The sequence below is a fragment of the Drosophila bipectinata genome, chromosome 3L (assembly GCF_030179905.1).
Source record: "Drosophila bipectinata strain 14024-0381.07 chromosome 3L, DbipHiC1v2, whole genome shotgun sequence".
In the NCBI taxonomy this organism is placed as follows: Eukaryota; Metazoa; Arthropoda; class Insecta; order Diptera; family Drosophilidae; genus Drosophila; species Drosophila bipectinata.
In genome coordinates, this window is record NC_091738.1 from 9675292 (window position 1) to 9701573 (window position 26282).

Here is a 26282-nt window from a genome sequence, read left to right on the forward strand (position 1 = left end):
TGGCCAATTTTACGCTTAAAGGGTGTTCCAAGGATCGACAATTTTATCGGTTTTACTTTCAGCAATAAATATACATTTTTTACACTTTACAAATACAATTATCCTACTTTTCATGGGATGTGGCCAAAAGTATATTATATAAAATAATTTCTCTAAAAAATTTAAACTTAATCATAGTTAATTCAAAAAGCTTTTAATTTTTCGTGCTTCCCATTTTCTCCTTCCGTTTTTTAACATGCTTTTTCACCTTAACCTTGCGCTGCTCTGCCTTGGCATCTTTAACGGCCTTCTTACGAGCCTTTTTACTCTCCGGCGACTCGTCCCGGGGTCGAGCCGAATTCTTAAACCGTGACCCATCTTCCTCATTTTCGTCTTCATCTTGGGAGTCCTCTACTTCGTCACCATCATCACTGCCTTCTGGCTGTGACACTTCCTTGGGTTCTAAAACATCGGGCTGCTTTTGGACATCTAGATCCGATTTAAGTCCGGTGATCTTGCCGTAAATGAGATTTTGTTGCACCCCCTGCTTGGCCTTAGCTACATCTCTCTCGAAATGATGAACCTTAAATTATAAATATTTTTAGTAATATAAAATTAATTAAAAATATATTTGATTATACCTCATCTAACCGCTTTGGAATATAGGTGTTTTGCCAAACGGCCTCGTCAATCTGCTCCTGCGCCGTAATGGCATCAAAGTCCCTGTCCTTTATCCGTTCCGAGATGCGTTCCAGGCACTCTTCCATATTCGACTCGGTGATGGTTTGGTCCGTTATAAAGTCAAACAGCTCCTTTACGGTCATTGTGGCCACCGCTTTCTTGCGGAAGAATTCCGAAATATTGGTGCAATCCTTGCGAAGGAAATCGAACGAGTGCGGATGGTCATGCTCGACAGCCTGACTGACGTCGATAATTACCAACTGCCCGTCCTGTAGCAAGATATTGAACTCGGAAAGATCGGCGTGCACCAAACGGCACTGATTGTAAATACGCCACATTATAACAACACAGTCGCGGTACAGCTCGCGCGCTTTGGATGTGCTCACTTCAACGTCCTTCAGCTTGGGTGCCGGCCAGCCATCCTTACCACAGAAGCGCATGACCAAGACGTGCGAACGCAATAGAATCGGCTCCGGAACGGGGACACCGGCGTTCCGCATGCGCAAATAGTTTCGCATCTCCTTTTCCGCCCAGGTGCGCACCATCTTGCGCGGATTGTGCTTGCAGTAGCCGTGCCGAAACCTAAACTCTCCGGACACATACTTGTCGCGGTCCTTGAATACCAAAATAGAGGTCTTGTAGATTTTAATGGCGAATTCGTCGTTTCCGTCCTTGGAAACGGCATGATAGACATTTGCCTCTTTTCCTGTCGAGATGCAGCCGTTGATCTCCTGAATCATGCCGCGATTGAGTAGCTTGAATAGGATCATACGCGTCCTCGGATCCATCACCTGCTCAGCTGTGGCTCGGTCGTGTTTGTCACGAACCTGCGTTCTTTCCCGCCGATCGAAGTTCACTAGCCTGTTGGCCGCCTGGGCACTCATATTCGTGGTCGGATCGTACTTCTCCACATTGATGCGAGCGGAATACCGACGGAGAAGCTTCTCATTAGGCTGATAGCTGCTCACACGTTGCGGTCCCGCTCCAGAGCCGCTGCCGGATCCTCCTCTGCCTGCTGCGCTGGTTGTTATCTGGGGCTGGACGTTCATTTTGTTGAAGCCAGTGTAGGACTCTTCGTACGCATCATAGTCATCGCCTTCCTCGTAGTCATCCTCCTCGTAATCATATCCTGCATTTTCGTCCTCATCCTCACCATCGCTGATGGCCTTAAGAACTTCAACAAGGTCGTCGCTGGCTTCTTTGGCAGTTAGTTTAATATCCTTAAAGATTTCATGCTTCACCGTAAGCGATTTAAAATCGTTTACCCACTCCGACTATAGAATTTACCAAATAATTTGAAATTAAAAAACTTGTATGAAATTTTAAATAATTTCTTACATTACGCAGGTCGTCTTCGTCCTCCTCGGCGTCACTGAACTTGTGCGGATCGTCGCTCATCATATAACATGCAGGAAATCAGCAGTTCTATTATATTTATAATGCAAAAGCTCTGGATATATTTCACAAAATCGGTTTCAAAGTTTTACACAATTAAACGAATTGCACGTGTTGAGGTTTGTTTTGGTATTTTCCAGGGATACCGATTGCCAGAAGGTGACTATCGATAGTCGAGTCTAAAGCATATGGGCATATCGTTACTGCCACCGATAGCTCTTCAGCCCTGAACACATGGTGTTTATGTGTTTTGAAAATGAACTAAGATATCAAACTACTTTGAGCAATGTTTGTCCTTGCCGAGCTAAAGGATAACGTGCGAATCGCGCCAGACCAGTTCAATCTCCAGCTGGTAGACGCCGTGCGCGATGAGATCGACCGCAAGCTGGCCAATAAGGTGGGTTTAAATTTTTTGAGCAACATGTTTAACATCTAATTGTTTACACCTGGTTTCCTTCAAGGTTCTTCTCAATGTAGGCCTGTGCATTGCACTTAAAGAGATTGTTTCTTTAAAAGACTCTATCATCCTGCCCGGTGATGGGGCTTCGCACACAGAGGTCCTCTTCCGTTACGTCGTCTTTAGGCCGATGGTGGGCACTGTGTTAACCGGCAAAATACGGAACTGCAGCCGAGAAGGCGTCCATGTAACTCTGGGATTTTTCGATGACATTCTTATTCCACATGCCGCCTTACAGCATCCCTCGCGATTTGACGAGGCGGAGCAGGCATGGGTGTGGGAGTATCCGCTGGAGGACGGTGCCAAGCACGATCTTTTTATGGATGTAGGCGAGCCAATTAAGTTCCGCGTCTCAAGGGAGATATTCGAGGAGACGTCGCCTATCGGGCCGCCCAAGGCGGAGACCCAGTCACAACAGGGAGCCAGCACTTCCTCGGCTACAGCATCCACTACGTCTCAAGAGGTCAAAACCCCATATAAAATTATTGTGAGTTGGCTTTCCCCTAAATTATTTGAAATTACATTTATATTCCGATGTCTAGGGCGCCATTAATGAATCCGGCTTGGGTGTACTCTCCTGGTGGGATCAGCAGGGCAAAGAAGAAGATCAGGAAGATGAGGAAGGCGAGGACAACATAGATTATGAAAACGACGAAGATGGAGAAGGTGCGTGCGAGGAATGATATTTTAGGATATTCTTGAACCATAGAATACCAATTCTTTAAACGAATAAGTGTTGGCAAAGGAGGGTTAGCATGCATAACGCATACTTTTTTAAGTTAATATAAGCAATAAAGAAATATCAATAAATACCGCAATTACTCGACTTTTATTATATTGTTACATTGAAAGGTGTGTACATATATGTAAAGTTGGACCAATGATATCCAACAAATTTTAATTTCTTTTGATCATTTTTAATCTAAGAGTTCATTTTTGTCCAAAAAGCTCCATGAGTTCTTGCATTTCAACAGAGTCTGATTTTTTGAACAGCAGTAGTTTTGCATAAATAAACTTTAGTTTTTTTTGGCGTCCAGTGTCTTTTGATGAGAGAATTAATTCTCGGAGAGCCTAGAAAAAAATTATGTACAAAATTATTTGTTGAAATGAATTCATTTCTTTTTTTTACTTACCTGAAGCAAAATTGTCGCCATATCGCCATATCGTTTAAGTAAAACAATAAAATTGTGAGATAAAGGACTTTCTATTTTTCCTACTTTTAAGTAAAATAAGAGTTTTTCCAAGTCGACCATATTCTTCGTTATAAGCTTATCTTGGCCTTCCTTTACTAATATAAAGCCACTTTCGGAATGTAACATCAAGTACATTTTAGATAGATTAGAAAACTTAAATTTTGGCAGGAAGTAAAACAATATTATAGCCGATTCCAGTGGTTTATCTTTTTTATCATTGGATTCCTCTATGGCACCAATTTGACATACTAATATACTAGTGTTTTCATCAATTTTAGATGCATAGTGCAGCTTAAATATTTCTCCTTTGCTTCCTTTAAACTTTTGAATCTTTTCTATAGCCATGTTAAGATCCAAGTCTAATAGTATCTTTAGTCGTTGAGGGCTTACATAGCCATTTTGAACAGCGGGATAATTTTTAGATGTTTTAAGCTTGTATTCAAGGAGCGCACTGCTGTCACTTCTTATAATGCCGTTCTCTTCGAGATCGACAGTGAAAGGCATGTTAATATCAATACCTATACTTAAATATTCAGGACATAATGAGTTGATATAACCTATTTAAAGAAAATTAAAAAAAAACATATATGATTATAATATACATATGATTACACATATAATATACATACATACATATATAATTGAATGTATGTGTGAATCTTAAATTACAAAATTCGCAGGGGCAATTATAATAAATTAAGTGAAATACCCACGAAGATATTAGAAACATTGTATGTATGATTTCCTAGGAAAATGGTTTTACAACTTACATGTACGGTTCAATCCAGTTATAGTTCCCTTGAAAATGGAATTTATATCCTTCAGAGCTTGATAAATTTGATTGCAAATTTGATCAGCATACTCTATATGCTCCGGATTTATATTGTCACTCATTTTGGGTAGTTTTTGAAGCAAAACTTCAAGTGCGTCGTTAAATTTCAGCGGCATTGCGATTATGGAATTTTTCTCTTTTCTTGATTCGGGGAATCCAAGCTCAACGAGAACGCTAGGTATGTGAAATCAAAAAAGTTACTTCCATAGAGATGGACAATAGGAGGGGATTTTTATAATTGGACGATATATATTAAATGGTGTAAAGTGTGGTGAGTAGTTTTCAGCGTGACCGGTGGAAAATTATAAATGAAAGGTGGCTTTTGGGTTTGAACATAAAAGGAAAAACGAAAATTGAGCCGAGTATGGTATAAAGAAATAAAATTAATTGTTTTGATTTGACCTAAAAGATTTCGTTAAAATAACTTCGCTGAAGCTCGAGCCGGGCCTTAGAAAAAAGACTTCTCTATTTTTAACTCAAAAATCTGAAAATAGAACGCCCAAGCCCTACAAATTTCCTTTAAAAAAAGCATGGTTTAAAGTTTTCCATTTATTTATTTTATCATTCATTTATTTTAGAGATTTTTTGTTGGTTTAAGGATTGCAATTTGCAACCTTCATTTTCTTAATGTGGTTCATGATGAGTGGCCCTATCACCGGATTTAAAATCAAAGCATTTACAATAGGTGTGGTTGAGGGCTTTACTAAATGAAGGGTTTAGCTTTAATGCAAGCTAGATAGATGTATGTATTGAGTATCTTTGACGGCCAAAAGTAGATTGCGATCCGCAAAAACTCGACAACAATTTGCTAAACACTGTGTTAAATATTGACTTCAATTGGTAGCGTGCATTAATCTCTTCGCATTCATCGCTTAAAATATTTTCATTAGCCATAATTTTATAATTACAGATTAGTCATATGGTACAATCGAAGTAAGGTTTTTCTGGTCAGGGGATTGCAAAAGTCTAGGTTTTCCGTTTGTATTTTCTAATTGCAATTTTAATTTAAAGCTTCCGGCAACTTTTGCATTTATTCGCTCAACATGTAAATATTTTCAAATATTCTGCTTTGTTTTCTGGCTTATATTTGAACTAATGTTAGGTTAATTGCATATTTTGATTCGCTTTGTATTCTGGTTTTTTTTTTAATTTCAATTTTTGTTTGTCGTTTCTGGGCGCAATGTTTGGTTATCGCTTGTGTTGATTGGTTTTTTAATTGTGTTGTAATTTACATGTAAGCTGCATTCTTAGTTACAGCAAGAGAAGTAAATAAAACTTTTTTAAAAGACTACAATAATGTAATAATATAAATAATGTATATTTATAAATAGAAATATATATATTTATTTATGTATATGTATATTAGACACATTGTATTGCATGTAAATAAATATCATCTGCGGGTCTTTTGTGGTACTTCATCGTCTTAAAAAGATCAACTTAACTATGTTCCGTATCAAATCACAGCAGAAATCATAAAAAGTCTAAAACTATAAGGGACAGAGTAGAGTGTTGACGGAAAGTTAAAGTCACATAGCACGCGAGGAACTTGCCGAAAAAATAGCATACTTAAACGGGCATCGTCATCCCAAAACGAAATAAACACCGAATTAAATATAAAGTCAGTGTCCGAGAGCAGCCCACTCATCGATTATTCAATGATTAGGCAGCGCGGCAGGTGCTCCTTCAGGTAGTCGAACAGCTCGTGCGAGGCCCCTGGGCAGTTGGTCAGCTCCAGCTCCTGCAGGTGACGCAGCTGGATCAGGCTGGACAGTCCAGATGACGTCAGCAAAGGGCATCCTGCCAGCGATAGAACCTGCAGATTCCGCATCGAGCAGAGGTGCTGCAGCCCGAAGTCCCGCACCTGGGAGCACCACCGCAGAAATAGGGCGGTCAGCGACAGCATCGTGGATATATAGCCCACGCCAATATCCGTAATGTGCACACATCTGAAAAATATTGAAAAAGATTAAAAATGTGTAAATACTCGCAAACAATACAATGAAAACAAAGCAACAATGTTAAAAAATGCATGGATGGTCATTATGGCCCCAGCGAAGGCCATATCTTTGCCAATAATCATCCGATTCTTAAATGGAATACCTTAAACGATTTGTATATCTATTCTTCACAAATCTGCAAAAAAATCTGGATCTTTGTCAATAATCATCCGATTCTTAAACGGAATACCTTAAACGATTTGTAGATCTATTCTCCACAAATCTGCATCAAAATCTGGAAACAAAATAATTTTTCGATTTTTTGTCAAATTTTCTGGAGGGTCTCTTCAAAATGTTGAAAAATGCATGGATGGTCATTATGGGCCCCAGCGAAAGCCATATCTTTGCCAATAATCATCCGATTCTTAAATGGAATACCTTAAACGATTTGTATATCTATTCTCCACAAATCTGCATCAAAATCAGGAAACAAAATATTTTTTCCATTTTTTGTCAATTTTTCTGGAGGGTCCCCTTCAAAATGTTGAAAAAATTCATGGATGGTCATTATGACTCCCAGCGAAAGCCATATCTTTGTCAATAATCATCCGATTCTTAAATGGAATACCTCAAACGATTTGTATATCTATTCTCCACAAATCTGCATGAAAATCAGGAAACAAAATATTTTTTCGATTTTTTGTCAAATTTTCTGGAGGGTCCCCTTCAAAATGTTGAAAAATGCATGGATGGTCATTATGGGCCCCAGCAAAAGCCATATCTTTTCCAATAATCATCCGATTCTTAAATGAAATACCTTAAACGATTTGTATATCTATTCTCCACAAATCTGCATGAAAATCAGGAAACAAAATATTTTTTCGATTTTTTGTCAAATTTTCTGGAGGGTCCCCTTCAAAATGTTGAAAAATGCATGGATGGTCATTATGGCCCCCAGCGAAAGCCATATCTTTGCCAATAATCATCTGATTCTTTAACGGAATACCTTAAACGATTTGTATATCTATTCTCCATAAATCTGCATCAAAACCTGGAAACAAAATAATTTTTCGATTTTTTGTCATTTTTCAAAATGTTGAAAAATGCATGGATGGTCATTATGGGCCCCAGCGAAAGCCATATCTTTGCCAATAATCATCCGATTCTTAAATGGAATACCTTAAACGATTCGTATATCTATTCTCCACAAATCGGCATCAAAATCTGGAAACAAAATATTTTTTCGATTTTTTGTCAAGTTTTCTGGAGGGTCCCCTTCAAAATGTTGAAAAATGCTTGGATGGTCATTATGGGCCCCAGCAAAAGCCATATCTTTTCCAATAATCATCCGATTCTTAAATGGAATACCTTAAACGATTTGTATATCTATTCTCCATAAATCTGCATCAAAACCTGGAAACAAAATAATTTTTCGATTTTTTGTCATTTTTCAAAATGTTGAAAAATGCATGGATGGTCATTATGGCCCCCAGCGAAGGCCATATCTTTGCCAATAATCATCCGATTCTTATGCGGAAAACCTTAAACGATTTGTATATCTATTCTCCAATCTGCATCACAACATCAAAAAAAAATATTTTTTGTTTTTTTTTTTAATTTGTCTGGATGACCAGAAACTTTTCAGAAAAAGATGGAAAGTTAAACAACTTTTTTCAAACATTTTTTATCTAATTTTTTTAAGGGTCTTTTGAAAAATTTAAAAAAATAGAGTCTTTTGCCGCAATGATAAGAACTTAAGCCTTAAGTCTTAAGGCCTTAAATCGGCCCAAAAAAGAAGGCTTGGAATATTTGTGAAATACATTTAAAGAGAAATCCCTTGGTTGGGACTAGCGGCTGCGCTCGACTCTACGGAGACTACGACTAATGGCTGCTGCCGGAGATGAGGTGCCGCTTCTGTCCGTCGGAAATTGAATTTTACTCATATATAATTACGAAGCGAGCAAGGGGCGGGGCAGTTGACCTTGCAGTTGGGTGTTTGGGGGGCAGTGGAAACTTACCTATCCAGTGTTAGCTCCTCCAGCTGGTTCAGATCACAGGCGATATACTCGAGCGAGGCGTCAGTAATTCGAGGACACCAGGACAGGTCCAGGGCGCGCAGCTTCTGCAGGTTCTCGGCAATGAGCTCCACTCCGTCGTCCGTCAGCTTGCTGCAACCGGATAGGCTCAGAACCGTGAGATGCGGCAGCGAGTGAACTGCAATCAGACGAAAAATTTTAAAGTTTGGCATTAGTTTTTAGGCATTTCTAGGGGGAAGATGAGGAACATTGAACCGGCAATTGCATTTATTCACTTCACGTAGCGAAGTTCGCTGCAGCTGCTCCACTTTTTCTGGGTAGCACGTTCACTGCAACGGCATCAGCAGCGGAATCGAGGACATGAAACAAACTTGGATGCCTTTGTCACAAAAAGTTTACTTTAAAATTAACTTATATGCACTTCTCGCATATTATATAAAAAAAATGTCTGATCTTGGGATAAAATTATTGCATTTTGTGAGTTATTTAGGTTGCAACTTAAGTCGCAAAATACGTTAAATTAAGCTATGTTTTATTCTTGGATAGACTAATGTGTCGTGTATTTAATTACGGTGACTATTTGAGCCCCAACTACTGTTCCACTTTGGTTAAGACATCTTGTCTTCTCTGCTCGTTCCATTTATGTCGACTACAGTTTGTTCTGTGCCACATTTTGCAGTGTCACCATCTGGCTGTTTGTTCTGTTCTTGTTCTGAATCACGAGCTTTGTGTCCTTCCTCTGGATAAAGGCACAATATTCTGAGTTTACTTAGCTCGGATTTGAGACAGAAATGGAACAAAATCCATTATAAGTTTAACAAGCTGAAGATTAAATAAGTGATGACATTTTTGAAATATCATACATTTTTGTGATGAAAATTGAACGAGTTGTCTGTACTCTCTGATAAGGTCTAGCCGATAATGGATAACTTATGGCCATTATGCATATATGGCTGCAATTACCATTTGTAAGCCGCTTAGACTTTGGCTAATGGGAGTTAGGCACATTCCCTTTATCGGAGGAGGGTATGGCCGCCGGGGGGCAGAAGAACACGTGCGGCGGCTGCGTAAACAGAGATAAAGGGCCCAAGGAAAACAAACTCCAAGGAGAGAGACAGTGTGTGTATCTTTGCGGGAATATTCCGCCCAACAACCACTTCCCACTCACCCAGAATCTAAGGAAGTCGAAAAATGCAGGGTCCGGTCTTGTAAGCCGCTTTGTTTTCATTTAGAGCGACTTCATATTTATCACAACATGCACATACAGAGAACAAATTTTCTTAAATATAAAATAAAAAAAAATATATATGTATATTTATTATTAAGTTTATTGAATATATTCCATGAATTTCTGATACTAAGTATCATTAAATGTTATCAGTTATTAGACATATTTTTCAATAAAACCAACAATTTCTGATTTAATAGTGATCTAACACATACCAGTATGGATGTATAGGTGGTTATGTGGCCCACTTTGGTTACCGACAGATACTCAGATACTCGAACTCAGCAGTACTTGGTAAAAGCAAACTACACTACTAGGGGGCTCTCCTTGTTTGGCTTCTGACCAAAAAAACCACAAGGCTTACGAAAAGCGATTTGAATTACAAAATATGGGCAAACGAGCGAATCCACATGAAGATAACCGCGATACTGCCGGCTTCTGGGCCAAAATGGAAAACTAACGGCCGAGCTGGAAAGCAAACAGTGAGCTGAATGAATAGGGCTATGAAAAATTAACACAACCATCTTGTCTATTGACTAACCTACTTGGAACTCATAAAGAGTTGTTTGTATTTAAGAGAGTTTTCCATTGAAACGATGGAAATAAGTTTTTAAAGTGGTCCTATTTCACGAAATCACTGATTGGGTATCTGAATGGGATTGAATATTTGGAGCCACCTTGCCATTCCATTTAAAATATTAAAGACATTCAAGAGATTCCCTTTTTAGCTGGAAATCTTGAATTGGCAAAGGAATTGCAAATCCATGGCTAATGCATATTCCAGCCAGTAATTGAGGTGGCTCTTCAGGGGGAGCTGATGGGAGACCCAGCGAGAAGCCACAGCAGTGACAATAACCGTAACGTTGACGACCAGTGTTGCTAGGCGACGGCAGCTCCTCAAGGAGCTAACTGTAATTGTATCTACGGCAGCAGAAAAGCAGCAGAACGGCGGCAGCAGCACTAGATATGTCGCCCCAAAAGCTAAAAACCGCAAAAAAAAAAAAAGAAGACAGGCAACGACAAAGGCGTCTCTGTGCAAACAAACATCTAGTACACATACAGTCTATAAACTTTAAAAAAGAATTTAAATCCATAGGGCAGAGATAGTAAAAAACATGAATTTCATCATTGGCATCCTTCAAACTTTTACATTTTCCTCCTTCAACTTCACCATTTATCCTTTAGAACCAGGCCCATTCTTTGAGCTACAAAATCCAGGTTTATAGAAGCAATCTTGACTGTAGATAGATGTTGCACAAACGTAGATACAGTTACGATGCACTACCAAGCGAAGTGCTCGTATTGGAAACTGTGAACTGTGATTAAGCGCCGCTGGCGACACAACCAGACCACAACAGAAGGGGAGGCGGGCGAAAGGTTATGCCGGAATGGAGGACGGAGGATAGGCGATAGATAATCGATCGCGGCCAGAGTGACATCTATTGAATTTCACTCGGAGCGAATTCAGTGCAGGGATTGTGCATTAGAAGCCCCTCACATGGCGCCCAAGTACGGCCCCGATGAGTCGCCGCTTATTTATCAAGCCTGCGATCGCCGCTGCAATTCATTTTATTATCAGAGCTCAATCGATGCGCAGCCATCTCGTGATTCTCAATTTCAAATTCAATCTCGATCCAAATCCCAGTTCGAAAGCTAAACTTTATTACGGAGTGAAGTGTTTTTGAAGACAGAATGTTGCAGTTTCGTTTTGTGACCGACACTAACGGGTATTTAACAGGATTTACAGGATTACTCGTTTTTGCGATCACAAATCCTGAAATTGCAGCAAAAAACAGCAAATAAAATATCATAGTTGGTGTAAATATCATTTCACATTCCATTAGGAGCAGTAAAAACGAAAAATGTGTTTTAAAAAAGGAGACTATTTTTCATCAAGCTATCAAACTCAGTAGACATATTTATTAAAGTGATTAAAATTCTTAAAATACTTTGTGAATGTCTACAAACAACATTTTTCATAGAGACTAAGGTCTCACAACCTAAGAAAATCGCAACCTATTTTATATTGATAAGAAAATTGAATGCCAAATAGAAAATACAACGCAATCTGGAAAGTTACTCTGAACAGACTATTCATATAATCAGCTAAAACGATTGGGAATTTTTATAAAATATTCTTTCATCCATTAGACCTTGAAGTTACTTATGATTCTCTTAATATTTTTATTAAATTCATGTTTTTTTTACTTTTTTGTTTCTGAAAGTCGGGAAAAAGTTGGAAATGAATCCCTAGTTCTATGAATAAATTGGGTTCATTATCTGGATATTTTCGAGGGATTATGAGCCGGGAGAGAAAGGTCTACCTGACTGTTTGATATGGAAATATGGAAATGAAAATTCGCGCTTGGAAGGACAGCGGCCGTAACTGTAACAGGACATCAAAAATAGTGTCCCAAAACATGAAATAAAAGCTGGTTTATATTCGAAACATATTTACTTCTCATTCGCACGCACGCACCTACGCACTCGTTGAGACAGGGACAAGTGTCAATAGAGGGATGAGATCCGGCTCCTGGGATGGGTGGGTAACATAAACATGTCAGGCAAACAACTTGTAACTTGTGTATCTATGAGATACATTTACATTTCCCATAACAACTAGCGACGTTTATGTGAGGCTCGTTTGGCATTCAGTTTCTGTTTTCTAGGCGTTTTTTTTTTTGCTGCTGCCCCACCTCTGCACACTCAGCAAGTTCCTGGCTGTCACATTCAAGGATACGCTTTTCCCGGATTTTCCCCACACATCTCCATGAGCTGTCGGAAAATATTTAGTCTATCGTGGCTGACAGTTGTGAATTTGATTGGCTCATTAGCAAAAGTTTGGAGCACACGCTTGCCAATGACCAATAATTTTATTTTCATTTCAAACTTTTCAACTTTTCCTTTTTATTGGCAAAGAAAAATTCTATATTCTTTGACTTTTCCATTCACCTCCTTTGTCGAGTCAACGATTTTTATTGATTTTCTGGGCATGTCTTGCCATTTTCTGCCATTCGAATTTCGAATTCACATGTGGAAAGTTATGTTCACATTTCAGCATTTGTTTATGACATTCATTTGATGATTGCTGATTTTTCAAATTGCCTCGTTTGGGGTTCGACAAGTCGCTTATGAGGTCAATGAGGCAAATTGCATTTGCTGAAACTTTCATGAGTATACGGTGCGTATGCGTGATGTGATTATTACGCATACGCACTGGTTACACACAAAAAAGTTGGCTACTTATTCAAGTACTTGTAAAGTATACCACCCAGTGTTTATACAAATAAATATTAAATTATTTTATGACCAAAGCCCATCAAAGTTGAATCAATAATTAAATCTACTTCTCCGACTTTTCCCAAGAAAATTAAAACTCATTCATGCAGACCCGGGCAAAGCTGCTTAAAGTTTAACTTCAATTTGCTGCCACCGGCAGTGGCAGTGGCAGTGGACGTGGTGGGGAGTCATTATGCCAATTACTCGGAAGTACTGCCAGTGGTTCGCTGGAAAATGCCATGAAATTTCACAGCGGCAACAAAACTTTTACGAGAATATTAAGCAAAGCAGCTCTTTCTGCCTGTGACAGTGGCAGCATAAAAGTATTTCAGTTTAATCAGCTCGCTATGAAACATGACAGATTTGAAGGCAATCCTTAACAGAAGAGAGTTAGAATTAATAAAAAAAAAAATTCTTTAAGGTCTTTGTATTAAATTCCTAGAATCTCTCGAAATTCTCTTTGTAGTTCAAGTTCCTCACTTACTAAAATCCCAACCAATTTTGCAGGCCGAGGATTAACCGCTTCGGGGTTTAAGTGGCCTGTCAATTAACGGCAAACTTTGAGGCCAAAACAATGAATGCGCAAATGAGCAAAATGTCAGAAGGCGGGGGAAGGAATGCGACCCGGGTCCCCATGGCATAGGCAAATAATGTTCGAAACGTGCAGGCCTCATTAGGCGTCCCCATCTCATTACAGTTGCCATGGCGATGGGCGGGAAAGTAAACCCCACCGCGAAATGCGGTGAGGTTGCGCAATGGCAGATTAGCTCCTGATTGGGGGTAGGGTTCCAAGTTCGGGCTAGAGGTCATGTCAGTTTCAGGGGCCAACTTTGCCAATGGCATGTTGATAGAGTTACACAAACTATATCTAAAGGTGAGGAAATTGTGTAAATATCATCTTGTTTATGCCACTAAATTATCCTCTAATTTATGCAAAGCGTTGCAAAAAATTTGCAAAACAAAAAAACCCTCAAAGCGTGCCACAAAGAAATGGGGGAGAATGAAATAATTTAGATACAATTACAATTTCTTTGGCAGAATGACAGAAATCAGTGCAAGCGAACGGTTTCAATCAGAACTAATTGTGTTTTTGTGCTTTCAGCAACGTTTTGCTTGTCAAATTGGTAATTGAGATTACTATACACCATATAAATATATTCTTTGTTTTATTTTAGATTGGTTGATATGCAGAAAAAGATTGTGAAATAGTGCCTACATTGCTTAATAATTAATTGCTTAATTCACAATTGCCCATCGGTGTAAAGTGTGTGGGTGTTGCATTAAAAATTCATTAATAACGCTTTGGCTAAGATGTGGGCTAATAGTCCCAGAGTATCCTTCTCATGCTAGGACTCCCTGAAAGCGAAACATTTTCAACATGACGCGGGTCACTGGCTCCTGTGTGCGAATTTGATTGGCAGTTGGCCGGAGCCTCTGCTCTATGGTATTCCCTCGCATCCTTTCTCGGGCTTTCAAAAGCAGCCAACTGTTAACCCAGTTTCGTGTCCTGATGTCTCGCTTCTTGGCCCGATTTACAGTAGAGACTCTAATGACGTCAATTACTCGTACCCTCGTTTAGACTTCAATTGGCCTGACTCTTGGCTCGGGAATTTCTTTTTAATTGCTGAGAATTTTAGCAGCGGTTTTGTTTTGGTTAGTTTGCAACTATTTTCATAAATATTTAATAGTAATTGAGACTAGACTATACAAGACAGAGATAGGTAGTTCTGTGTCTCAAAAACTGAAAGATGTCGCATCACCGTCCAGTTAGCAACATGGCTTATGTCCTGGCCCAGTTTGACTTCTTCGTATAATTTCACTTGGCACTTTCTCCGCCCCCAGCCCACAACCGCCTCCTTCCTGTGTATTTGGCGAAAGTGACAGAAAGTCCCTGCAGATGTCACTTTCCCTGGAAGGGACTGTAGATGGGAACTACTCTATAATACTAGGCTGCACGTGGGCGCCTGGTAGCTGATGACGCGCTAGCCCATTCGGGGGCACAGCTGTCATCATGGAACATCATCAACATCATTATCATTACAGCATGGCCATCCTGGCAACTGAGCCCTCCTGTAAGCATTTTTTTTGCGGGGTGCCGCCCGCTGTTTGATTTTCAGTTTTTTTTTCTTTATTCTCCGGCGTGCGTCATTGCGTGCAACTATTTATTTCCGCCGTAATTCCGTGTGCGTGCGTCCCTGCTTGCCCCAATCCCTTTTCCATGTCCTGTGCCTGACAAATGCAATTAAAATTGGATTGCACTTCGCCCCCACAACTTGCCTTTGCATCGTCAAAGAACCCCTACGTTGAAGGAACTTTCCCTGCATGTGGCAGCAGTCTCTCAAATTGTATTATATAAGCCAGCAATTATGTTCTTTGCGGCATGGCCCTCAACTTTGAACTTGCATGTTTACATTGACATTTTGTGCCAGGCAACTTTCTAGAGGCATAGAACAATTTGTGTCCTTGTCCTGCATCTTGGTGTCATTTTGAGTTTCCATTCAAAGGACATCTTCCAAAGTGCATATTTATTAGAGAATAAATTTTGTCAGTTTTATAACTTATTCAGTTTAAATGAATTTCATTTCCTGCAGGACAATGTCTTGACTAAGCCACAAAGAGACTTCAGACATTACCTTTTAAAAACATAAATTTAAGCTTTTTCTTTAAGATATTTTTATTTACCTTAAACCCTACTAAAATAATGGGTAGTTTGTGCGAATTAAGTTAAGTTCATGGTCAAAACCAAGCACAAAACGGCCAACAGCTGACAATTGATTGACAACTTGGCCGAATGCTCGTCGGGGACAGGAGCGGAGTGGATGCGTGCCGGGGAAACGATGGCATCGCCCCCCAAAGAGCTTTTTTAAAAATAAAGTTAATTAAAAATTGCTCAGCAAGAAAGCACCAAAAAGCAAAGCAAAAAAAAGAGCCCAAACAACACACCAATGACAAGCGAAATGCGAACAGGAACAACCACAAGCTCAGGAGCAGCATCGAGCACCTTGAAAATGCAAATGTAATTAAATAAACACGACACCCGACGGGCGCCCATCAGTGGCGAACTGGGCGGATCAACCGCGGATAGAAAGTGGGGGTTTCAAAATTGTGGCACTTAAAAAAAAGTTGTAATAAGCACCTAAAAAGATAACTTCTTGGAAGAGTTCAGTCATCAAAGTCTATATTTAGTTGACTTAATATTTTCTTATTTTAAACTTTCATAAAAATCCTAGCTTTTATCTATTTTTTACAGTGCCTGCCACAGCCAGCTGCAAGTTGGGTACATTTATCAATTTCAGGACGGCGAGGGGTAGGGAAGACAGTCGGCCACCCAAATGAAGAAGATGAATTCGATGTCTCAACGAGGAGGAATGCTTTTCTTTTTTGGCTCTTTAAACAAGAGACAAGGAAAAGGAATAAAGAAAAGATAAATACAAAGTTAACTCAAATATAATTATAATTAAGGTGGTCTTTTTAACGAAATTCGGGTTAAAAAAATATGAGAAAGGGTCTTACTCTTAAAATCCAGATCTTTACTATTTTAAGTTCCAAATTTAAATCGATGGAAAATCAATAAAATATTTTATATTTATTCAAGCCTTTTTTGAAACTTCATTAAAATTTTCCTCTATTTTATATCCCCCGATAGGGGAATAATAATAATCATACAATTTCTTGGTTGAGAATGAATGAATGTGAATGCCTCTGGCGTACTTGGCGGTTAAATTGATGAACATTTCTCTCTCGTCTCGACAAGTGCAATTGTTCAGGCGCGAAACGAACCGCAACCACTTCATTAGCAAAGTACCCCCACCAATCCACTCAAGCACCACCCACACAGCCTCCCAGCCAACCCTGTCCAAGATTTCTAGTATTTCAGAGACGTAGAAGAAGGGGTATTTAGAAAAATGTATAATTTCTAATTCTTAAATCATAGAAAAACCATATAGACTACGGTACTGATATTTCCGCAGCTGCTCATCGAAAAGATTGAAGAAAAGAATCGTGTCGACAGGTAAAAGAATTTGATTTGTCTCCCGGCATAAATTGTAGTTCTTCCTATCCATTATATCTTTGGTCAAGCGTATGGCTAAATGAAAGGCGGCAAGTCTGTTGACACTGTTAATTAATGAGAGATTAACTTGTTCATTGTTTCGCACTCGCATTCGCATTGCCAGTTGTCAGGAGGCCCCATTCACGTGCGAACTCATAAATCACGCATACGCCCGGTTGAACGACCTCGCCATTAGCAATTAGCATTGCGGGCCGCAAGGGCGTCCTGTCAATGTGTCAGCCTTTCGAGAGTCGAGCGGACTTTCTTTCTTCCGTTTCCGTTTCCGCCAGCCAGGAGGATTGCGTGCCAAATGATGTGCCACCTGGCAATCAAATCCCCAAAGTAGAAAACCGAAGCCACCATAGCCACACATAAGCCATGCCAAAAATGTTCAGAGAAATATGTATATGTTCTTATTGGTCAGAGGGATTTTCAGTTGGAAAAAGTTTTCGACCAAGTCATATATACATATGTCATTTACCATTAGAATCACTATATGATTTTCTATATTCTATTTTATAGAAAGCCAATCGCAATCGTAGTAAATATCGTAAATATACGGTATATGCTACTTCAACTTCATCTTATGCTTCTTAGCAGTTTCCTTTTTTAATATTTTATTTAATAAATTAAAGGTTTGAGAAGAAGGATCTAAATAACCTTATTTTTATGTAACATAATCCTAATCATGTTTTTTTCCATATTTTTTTTCGCAGTACCCAGAACATGCCTCCTGGCAATTGGCCAGCTGAGCGAAGCCATCACTCCGAACCTGAAGCTTGGCCCAATTCAATTAGATGCCAAATGCAATTAGCTAAATGGCTTCTCGATGTTGTGATAAGGACCCTGCGCCACTGCCACTGTCACTACCATTTTCATGGCCGCCGGGCAGTGGAAGCCACTGTGAGTTGTTATTAAAAGTTTTGCCACCGTCGGGGCTAAAAGTTCAACACCAGGCAACGCAACAACTGACAGGGCAACTGTGAATGTAAACTGTGCGAACGGGTTTTAGCCAACTTCTGACAACGTTTTAGACAAGGTTGTGCTTTAAGTGTTTGGTCTAAAGTTTTACAAAAATATGGTTAGATTTTAAGGCACATAACATAACATACATATACAAGTAGAAACAGATTCTTTAAATACCCGCATCGTACTAATTTTTATTATCCACATAAATCGAATCAATTAAAAATTCAACATCAATTAGTTTAATATAAAAAGCAATTCATCCATTGCATTAATTATGTGGTTGGCTTATGGCGGAAATCAATCAATAATGCTAAAGTCCTTCGAGGACTAAATGTTCGAGAACGATCATTAATTAAATACGAATTTCCGTTCTGCGGTCATTCGAAATAAAACGAAAAATAAATAAATACCGATGGATGTTGTTGTCATTTATCTGTTCCTTCAACGAATTTGATTTTTATTCCTTTGTTGACTTGTTTACGCTCGCTGGGCAAACAGTTTATGATTTGGCGGCAATTTATACAAAATGCCGTCATTAAATATGGCGCCTATTTGCTTATGGGAGGGTACATAGTACACCGCCCACAACATACAAGACCAACAACCATCCCACAGCCCAACATAAATACAAACACAGGCAGACATACAGAAGTCTGGAAATCCTTGGTGTACGGGGCGGATGTGTAATGTGCTTTTCATACTTTTGTTATTGGAATTTTTCGGCTTTTGATGCTATTTTGTTGGCTTTCCATCCATCAAAATTGAATAGAGGCATAAAATATGCTAGAAAAAGTGTGTGTATAAGTGAGATTTAATGTTTTATAAATATTTTATGTGGCTTAACGTTTAATATTCGTAGGTATGCAGTATGTATTTAAGTATTTTGTAGTATTTTCATGCCAGGTCCTTTGAATATTAAACAAGGACTTGCGTCGCTGATCATTGAACTGTAATAATTCGATTGCGAAGCGCGACTTTTCCGCCAGTAAACTAAAATCTGGCTGGTTAACTCAGGACACTCCTGCACAGGAAAAGGCTTGGAGTGCTTGTGATTGTGGCTGCGGAGGATATTCGAGCCAGGTAAGCCATCTACCTGGGCGCCTGCAGCAACCGGCAGCTTAATTTGCGGCAGTGGCAGCCCTTTGCCTTTGTTGATTGCAACCGGGGAGCGATGGTGATGGGGAGAAAAGAAAATGACGTGCCATGAAATTGATTGCAAAGTTTCGTCGAGGCTCCTGACTGTAGACTCAGGTGGTGGTGGGTGGCATCAAAGGTCACCGGGCATAGCCTGGCATAGGCAAAGTGAAAAACCGTCTAACCTTCCACCTCCTGACTTGCACCTCCAGACCCTCCATAACCCAGCCAATAGTAAAGTAGTAAAGGGGAAGAAGTGCCAGGTTTATGCTTTCCAGCGCTGTCGATCGCATATTAAATGAGTTTACGAACAGGCAGCTGAAAAAGCCCCCTAAGCACGCTTTAAAATACCTCAGCTGCACGTCAATTAAAGTGTTTTACGACCAAGTTTATTCGAGATATGTTCAAAGGCCAAGTTAAGGGTTAACACTCGTGGCCATAGTCGAAAACTTAATGGCTTTGGTATATAATCATGAACTTTTATTTAACGAGCAAGAACACCTAAAGATCTTAAACTAATACAATTAAATTTTAAACGATTAGCAAGATTTAAATGAAATTCATGTGGAGCCTCAGCTGGATTAAATTATAAACTTTTGAATAAAATATTTCAGAAGAATATATTGAAAACAAGCTTTTACGTTTTAAAAAACCATCTCGCCGTTCACTTTCTGTTGAAAAAAAGAGTAAGGGGAACTGAAGACTTATATTTTATCATTAATTTTATCCTTTACTGCAAAAAGTCTAGAACCTGAATGGAACAGAACTAAGTCTAACTTTTTTCATAAAAACTTTAACTTTTTAAACAACTGTACATTTAATAAATAATAAACATGGTTTGAAAATCTACACAAACTTTTGTTTTTATCAAAACCGGGTTTTTAATTTAAATTCCATTTGAATTTAATTAAATCAAAAGTTTATTCGTAAACATTTTTTTTACGTTTTGAATTTTGTATAGAAAGGAAATCAGAGGACGTCCGAGGGCAGGACTCTTTTTAGGTTGGACCCTGTCAAATTTTGTGTAAAAAGGGTCCTTTTTGCTGTGTGACGTCAAAGGATGTTGAAATAGCTGCTTATTTTGTAGGGGCAGGAAACAGGCTGGCACAAAAAGTGTGTCCCACAAAAAGTTTCAATTAGTTGAGTGCAGTGGCAGTGTTTTGAAATGATGACGAGGGCAGAAGGATACACGGTTTTTGGGCATTCGGAAGCAGGACAAACCCGTAAGGAATACGGGTAAGGACAAGACAACTAGCCCGGGCATTTCAATTACAATGTTATGTTCGAAAATTCCTTTCACAACTCCGACTGCGACTCGGACTCCCAAACGTGGCACACTCCCGGTAGATATCCAGCACAGTTTTTCCGGAACACTCGCAGCACTGTTGTGAGATACATGAGGACAGTAATAGCCCAGTGGTAGGTCCACATTACAGTCGTTGGAAATGGCCTTTTAGCAGCGCTTAACAATTCTGATTGTACGGCAGAATTATAGTTTACACTTCGAAAAAGGTGTAGTCACTATATATTTTTTGGTGCTATGCTTTTTATAGGGATTGCATCAACTTTACTATAGTTGTTTCAGTGTTGGTATGGCTAAGTATTAAATTTTCCCATTTTTTATTTGTGACAAATCGGATTCAGCTTTCTCCCACACATTCGATTCACATGTTATTTGATTAATTCCAGGACTGGGGGGAACGAATCACTTACCAATATTAACGATGCCATGGTTGGTTAGTTCCCAGCACGACTGCAATCGCAATATGCTGAGGCTGTGGCTCTGTTTTGGTGAAAAATAGCCCAGAGCCGCATCCGTGACATGGTAAGCCTGTTGGGGAAGGAGATTCAATTAGTTTAAGACCGGAAACCGCAGAATTCTTCTTTTTTTTTCCTTGTCCACTTTGTACTTGCCTGCAATGAGAACTCGTAGAGGGAGGGCAGCAGCTGGGCTACCGCCCCCACTGCTTCATCGGCGATATTGATGCAATCCGCCAGCGACAAGGACACGATTCGGGGCGTCAGACACGCCCACAGTCCTGCCTCGGTCACCTCATTGCATCCTGCCAGCTCCAGTTCAAAGAGACTCTGAAAAAAACAGTAAGTAATATGTAGTTAAAATTTTTTTTAATAATTTCATTAAAATTTTGTTCAACTGTAACTTTTTATTATTATAAAGCATCTTCTAGAATATCTTCATTACTGTTCGACTTCTAGGCTCACTTAAAAGTAACCTATGGAGAACTGAGTGTTAACATTTTTAGGAAGTATGGATATGTAAGCAAGGAACCTAAGCATTTATGGTAATGCATACATATATCGGAAATATCGGTTGTAGTCGGCTGACCATTTCTTATAGGAACTTAAGTAGCAGAAACAGACAGACGGATATACATATACTTTAATAGGTCGGAGATATCTTCTTCACCCTTTTTACCAAAATTATAATACCCTCTGCAAGAAGATAAAACCGTGACCAGTATCATCAAGCTTTCTACTCCTTTTGAAAAATCTTCAAAAACTTTTGGTTAGCCTTTGTTTTTTTTCCTTTTAAATTTCAATAATCTGAAATTTGGTATATCTGTCTAAAAGTGTGAAGTGTGTTGTCAGATCGTCAAACGTTTTTATGATCTGCCCCACCGATGATATTCTAAAATACTTTTGGACATTTCACAGCCTTCATAAATGTTGACACTTGGCGACCAGAAAACGAAAGCAAGAGAAAAATATTTCAACAAAAATATCTCAATATGTACATATGGTATTGTGTATATATAATTTTACAAAATATATATCACACGAGTAGATATATATTATAAATAAATATAAAATCTCAGGTAAGTAAGTATATAAAGTGAATGTGAAATGTCTGCCGAGGGAACATTTTAATATTCAGTTAATTATTTTAAAATTACTTAAAGACCATGAAGATTGCAAGGAAATTAAGTGCGACGTCGAGTTTAAATTCCTAATATTTTATGATACATATCTTGGTCCCATCAACACCCAATAAATTAAATAAAATTTCTCTAGCCTCAGCTTAAGGAGCATAGATTTATGAGTCAAGCCTTCCCATAAACTTTTATCCTACGTGTTATTGTGTAAGCAGTTCGAGTGCCATAACTCGGTAAACTTTGACCTTTTCAAGTGCAAAACATGGCGAGAAAATCACATTGGATTCCCATTCGAGTTGCAGACTTTGCGTCGAATAATCCCACCAGTGTCCTCATAACGTCCCCCGGAACCGGAAATAAAACCAAACAAAACAAAAACGATAAAGAACAAATGCAGCCGGAAGCGTGATATAAAAATGAAAATCATCGGATGGTCACATAAACACAAAACACATTTTCTCAGCGAAGAATTAAATCCACTCGGCAGGATAAACAACAATTATTTTTATTGGAAAGGCAAAGGGATTCGAGAAATAATAAAACGTAAACAGCTTAACTCGCGGCAAGATACGAATTAAATCCGTATCTTTTACAGAAGACCCCCCAGAGTTTGTGTAATAAAGGATTTTCAAGGCTGTTCGCCCAAAGGTATTATTAAATTTAAAGCCATTTAAGATCGACTACTATTTACATTATTAAGGTTGAATAAATTAAAAGCCAAGTCCCAACTCATTAGCGTATAAAACGGTCTAATTAAGGATATGTTGAATATACATGGCCAGTAATTGGATTCTGTACATTGGTTAACTTTTCCAACAATCAGAAAAAAAAGAGAAAATACAAGCCTTTGGCATGACTTCATTATGAATTGTAAATGCTTGGCTGTTGTTTTGGATTTTGCCTTGGTACTTATATATGTGTTTTTGTTTTTATGGACAATTGTGAAACTTTTTTTTGCCCCACACCACTGGCTATGGCAGCCAAGGGAAACTTTTTACTGCCACCATGTGTCAGGACGAAGTCAAAATCGATGGGGAAAAGTCACCGAGCCACGCCAACAAGAATCCCAACAATAAAATGCTAATGGAGGCAAAAAACACATCCACGAATGTGTAACTATTTGGCTGGATAAAGTTTTCCTCGGCTTCTGAGGTTTCTCCTCAAGTATGGCACTTTTTGTTTAGTTTTGCGTACGTTGAGGGACTAAACTTTAATTGGAAAGGACCATCAATCAATATTTCCTAAACAGTAAACACTACTTATATTTCCATAACAAATTAAATACAGTTCCTTGCTTCACTTTAATAAATTGACCAATTTAATGCCGCAATTGCAGTTTCCATTTAATCCGCATTATATACGACCGGAGGTGCAAGAGCGTAGCATAATTTTATGGGTCAGCGGTATCGAGTTCAACGTGCTCCGGGGCCCAAAGTCTGGAGTGGCAACTTCGGAATTGCAATGCGGAAATTGCATATAAAGTAAGCCCAAAGCGACTGCAGCACACTCTTGGCATTAAATATGTATGGGAATGCAGGAAAGTCGCCGCATTTCCGTCGCATTTAGTAACTAGCATTAATTTAGCTTTGCATGTTGGTTAGTTTTTTTTCATTTCCGTATTTTACATGGGGAAATGGGATTGGAAAATTCACACATGCATGGTCCCCAAGGTCGAATTCCTAAGCCCGTTGCGGTTGATCCTTTCGCATCATTGCTGGGCTCCGTTTGTCCCCGGTGTGTCATTGCTGTTGACATTGTCAGCGACAACAATTTGCAATCAAACCGTTGGTTGGGCCCTTCGTCCTCTCAGGCCCTAAGTTTCAGGCCCTGGCCGTGGAACCTGGCTCATAAACATGACATGCATTCACACTGGATTAATTCTGACATCAGCAGTCCTGTGTGACGTTCTTCCACTGGGGTGGAATTGTTTTGGCCATTAAAGTTAGCCATAAGGTGAGTAATAAACGCAGTCACAAATATTACTCATACGCAACGTTGGCGCGTTTAGGTATTTAAACATTTTAGTTAGAAAATCTGGTATAAACCGGATTACGTTCTTAATTTTATAGTTTTTAGTCTGATACGCGCTGTGGCTTTGCGTCTTTCCTAAAGTTCACCCTAGAAACTCAAATATATATCCTCACAGAAGGACACTGGCTTCACAGAGCAGAGGAAGAACAGAGTAGCTGGCAGTCAACTCATTGAATGTGTGATGGACTGAGCTGACAGGACCACAAAATCATGGAAAACGCTTCTGCCAACTTGGCCACAGCCAGTTCACCAAAACATTATCCACTTTACGGACTCGGGACTAGGGACTAGGGAGTCGAGAGTATACACTGTATATACATATATGCCACTAACTGTGTGTGTGTTTGCTTCGTTTCCGGTGCCCCATGCTGGGTCCCTGGTGGATTAGGCTTCCAGATTGCTTGGGATTGGTCCATGAAATGAATGGATTAGTTTGCCCAGGGCCCTCACCACAGTTGGCCATCAATTAAGGTCTCCACTTGTTCGTCGAAATTCGATTGGGGTTGCTGGGGATTATTGGGGCAGTCCAACAAAAAAATAAATATGAAATTACAGGGATGTCTGTCAGGAGACAAATGGGAAACCCATAGATAAAATTATGGATTGCTGTGGCCATAATGAAGGTAATTTTCAGGACCTTGGCTCTGCTGATTTTCTAGACATCTGCGTGGAGAGGAGAGGAAATTTATCGCGCCACTACTGTTTCCTGCTTCCATTAGTTTGGGAATATATTTTCAGCCAACAAAAGCAATTCATACTCCTCTAAACAAAAGCTAATTGCCCGAAACTCTAGCCCACCTCATGAAAGATTCACCTGGCAGAGCGTAGAAATTATGAATGCTGAATGCGAGTGATTTGAACACACATTTGTGAGCGCTCAAATTAGCTCACACAAATATTAGGCTAAATTAAATGAAATTTATGAAGGCTTTGATGTGATTTGCATCTGAAATTGATCGCATCAATTCATTATGCCGCCAGACAAGTTCGAGAGGGTGCAAATTCGGGCACTCGCCGTCCATCCGATGACACACTTTTCAGCTCTGACACGTTTCATTTCTCTGGCGCGCGGCACAGGTCCCGAAATAAAATGAAAATAGTTTGCGTTAACCAGCGCATAGATTTGTGTGCGAATTTTTTTTGGTTGTGTTGCCCCGAAAGGGGGACTGACCACTGCACTATGGGGTTTTTGACCACTTTATGTGGCATTTAATCATTTTTTGAAAGTTCTCTGATTTAAAAAAAATTAATCGGAATGTATTAAGAAAACATCAAACTATTATGCCTCATACTCAAAATATTGATTATTAGCACCATATGCTAGCATAACAGCTGCAAAGTCAGCTGTTGCATTCGAAAGCACGTGCGCTAAGTTTGCAATTTTCACATAGTGATTTGAGAAATTAGATTATTTGTTTAAAACTCCATTTAAAAATAAAAATAGTAATAGACACTGATTTCACAGGCTTGTACTACATGTTAAATGTATTAACTGTTTAAATTGTGCGTGTCTATACTAAAATTTTGTCATTTTATAGATGCACCTTAAGCTGAATTTTGGGAAACAAATTTCAACTTTAGGAAGAGTTTTGAAATAGAAGGAATAAAAAGTTTTCAATGCGTCCAAGTGTATGTTGTAGCCTTGTCAATACTGAGCAAAGACTGTTAGTCTTATTGTGCACTTTTCTCCACTATTGGTGCAATTTGAATTTTTCTTAGATAACCTCACTTTCTCCAAAAGCCGACTTGGTCGCTGCTTGGAACAGCGAAAGGGGCCGGGTTGAGCATCAAATGGCTGCATTTTTTTTAACGCCATGCAAGTAACAATGTGGATAATGCCGTTTTGAAAAAAAGCCACCAGTTTTTAATGGAAGTAATGGAAAATACGGTGCTTCCAGTCGGCTATTTTGGAGAAGAAGCGTCTGAGTCCTGAAACAAGCTGTATAAATCAGACAGGCGTCTTTTAAGAAAACACTACCGATTACATTCCATCGCTGATGTGTTCAACAGAGCTATGGATACATAAGATCCAATTATTTCGTCCTTAATTTATCGAGATGCATAAAAAACTAAAGAGTCTTTTACTTCCAATTGAGGTATTTCGTATTGACGAATACGAAAATAATGTTTGTCTCGAAGATGACGAATTTAACGATTCCAGCTTTTTTTTTTAGATAATATTG

At 39.1% G+C, this 26282-nt stretch overlaps 3 protein-coding genes and 2 long non-coding RNA genes across 8 annotated transcripts in view; 2 read left to right on the forward strand and 3 right to left on the reverse strand.

Moving 5' to 3' along the window:
* Positions 1-39: 39 nt before the first annotated feature.
* Positions 40-2185, reverse strand: RIOK1 (RIO kinase 1). The gene is made up of 3 exons (XM_017234608.3): positions 1999-2185; positions 621-1934; positions 40-562 (listed from the first exon to the last, which is right to left on the reverse strand). Exons 1-3 carry the CDS (start codon positions 2059-2061, stop codon positions 194-196), a joined length of 1746 nt encoding a protein of 581 aa, XP_017090097.2. The 5' UTR covers positions 2062-2185; the 3' UTR covers positions 40-193.
* Positions 2186-2271: 86 nt separating this feature from the next.
* Positions 2272-3308, forward strand: Polr3H (RNA polymerase III subunit H). Its single transcript, XM_017234401.3, has 3 exons — positions 2272-2452; positions 2517-2999; positions 3055-3308. Exons 1-3 carry the CDS (start codon positions 2342-2344, stop codon positions 3193-3195), a joined length of 735 nt encoding a protein of 244 aa, XP_017089890.2. The 5' UTR covers positions 2272-2341; the 3' UTR covers positions 3196-3308.
* Positions 3309-3312: 4 nt separating this feature from the next.
* LOC108120655 (uncharacterized) lies at positions 3313-4730 on the reverse strand. Its single transcript, XR_011442572.1, has 3 exons — positions 4476-4730; positions 3646-4262; positions 3313-3583 (listed from the first exon to the last, which is right to left on the reverse strand). It is a non-coding gene; the product is annotated as an uncharacterized lncRNA (long non-coding RNA).
* A 341-nt stretch (positions 4731-5071) lies between these two features.
* LOC108120800 (F-box/LRR-repeat protein 16) overlaps positions 5072-26282 on the reverse strand; it is a 28184-nt gene continuing 6973 nt past the window's right edge. The window contains exons 2-5 of one of the 2 annotated variants that reach the window (XM_017234611.3): positions 21089-21262; positions 20888-21005; positions 8496-8691; positions 5072-6486 (exon numbers count right to left, since the gene is read on the reverse strand). In XM_017234611.3, the coding sequence (XP_017090100.2) occupies positions 6189-6486; positions 8496-8691; positions 20888-21005; positions 21089-21262 (786 nt within the window). In that variant the 3' untranslated portion in view covers positions 5072-6188. The other variant, XM_070279880.1, reaches the window with a different exon arrangement.
* On the forward strand, positions 20928-23386 carry LOC138926266 (uncharacterized). 3 transcript variants are annotated; one of them, XR_011442728.1, is made up of 3 exons: positions 20928-20999; positions 21051-21274; positions 21354-23385. It is a non-coding gene; the product is annotated as an uncharacterized lncRNA (long non-coding RNA). The 3 variants fall into 3 exon arrangements; XR_011442727.1 differs by lacking the exon at positions 20928-20999 and having other exon boundaries at positions 21135-21274; positions 21354-21701; positions 21767-23386; XR_011442726.1 differs by lacking the exon at positions 20928-20999 and having other exon boundaries at positions 21135-21274; positions 21354-21477; positions 21534-23386.

Excerpts from the sequence above, each read along its gene's own strand:
- RIOK1 (XM_017234608.3), bottom strand. The coding sequence starts at position 2,061 with ATGATGAGCGACGATCCGCACAAGTTCAGTGACGCCGAGGAGGACGAA. Across the intron at positions 1,935-1,998 it reads ACGAAGACGACCTGCGTAAT|TCGGAGTGGGTAAACGATTT; the intron begins GTAAGAAATTAT and ends TAAATTCTATAG. Across the intron at positions 563-620 it reads TTCCAAAGCGGTTAGATGAG|GTTCATCATTTCGAGAGAGA; the intron begins GTATAATCAAAT and ends TTATAATTTAAG.
- Polr3H (XM_017234401.3), top strand. The coding sequence starts at position 2,342 with ATGTTTGTCCTTGCCGAGCTAAAGGATAACGTGCGAATCGCGCCAGAC. Across the intron at positions 2,453-2,516 it reads ACCGCAAGCTGGCCAATAAG|GTTCTTCTCAATGTAGGCCT; the intron begins GTGGGTTTAAAT and ends GTTTCCTTCAAG. Across the intron at positions 3,000-3,054 it reads AAACCCCATATAAAATTATT|GGCGCCATTAATGAATCCGG; the intron begins GTGAGTTGGCTT and ends TCCGATGTCTAG.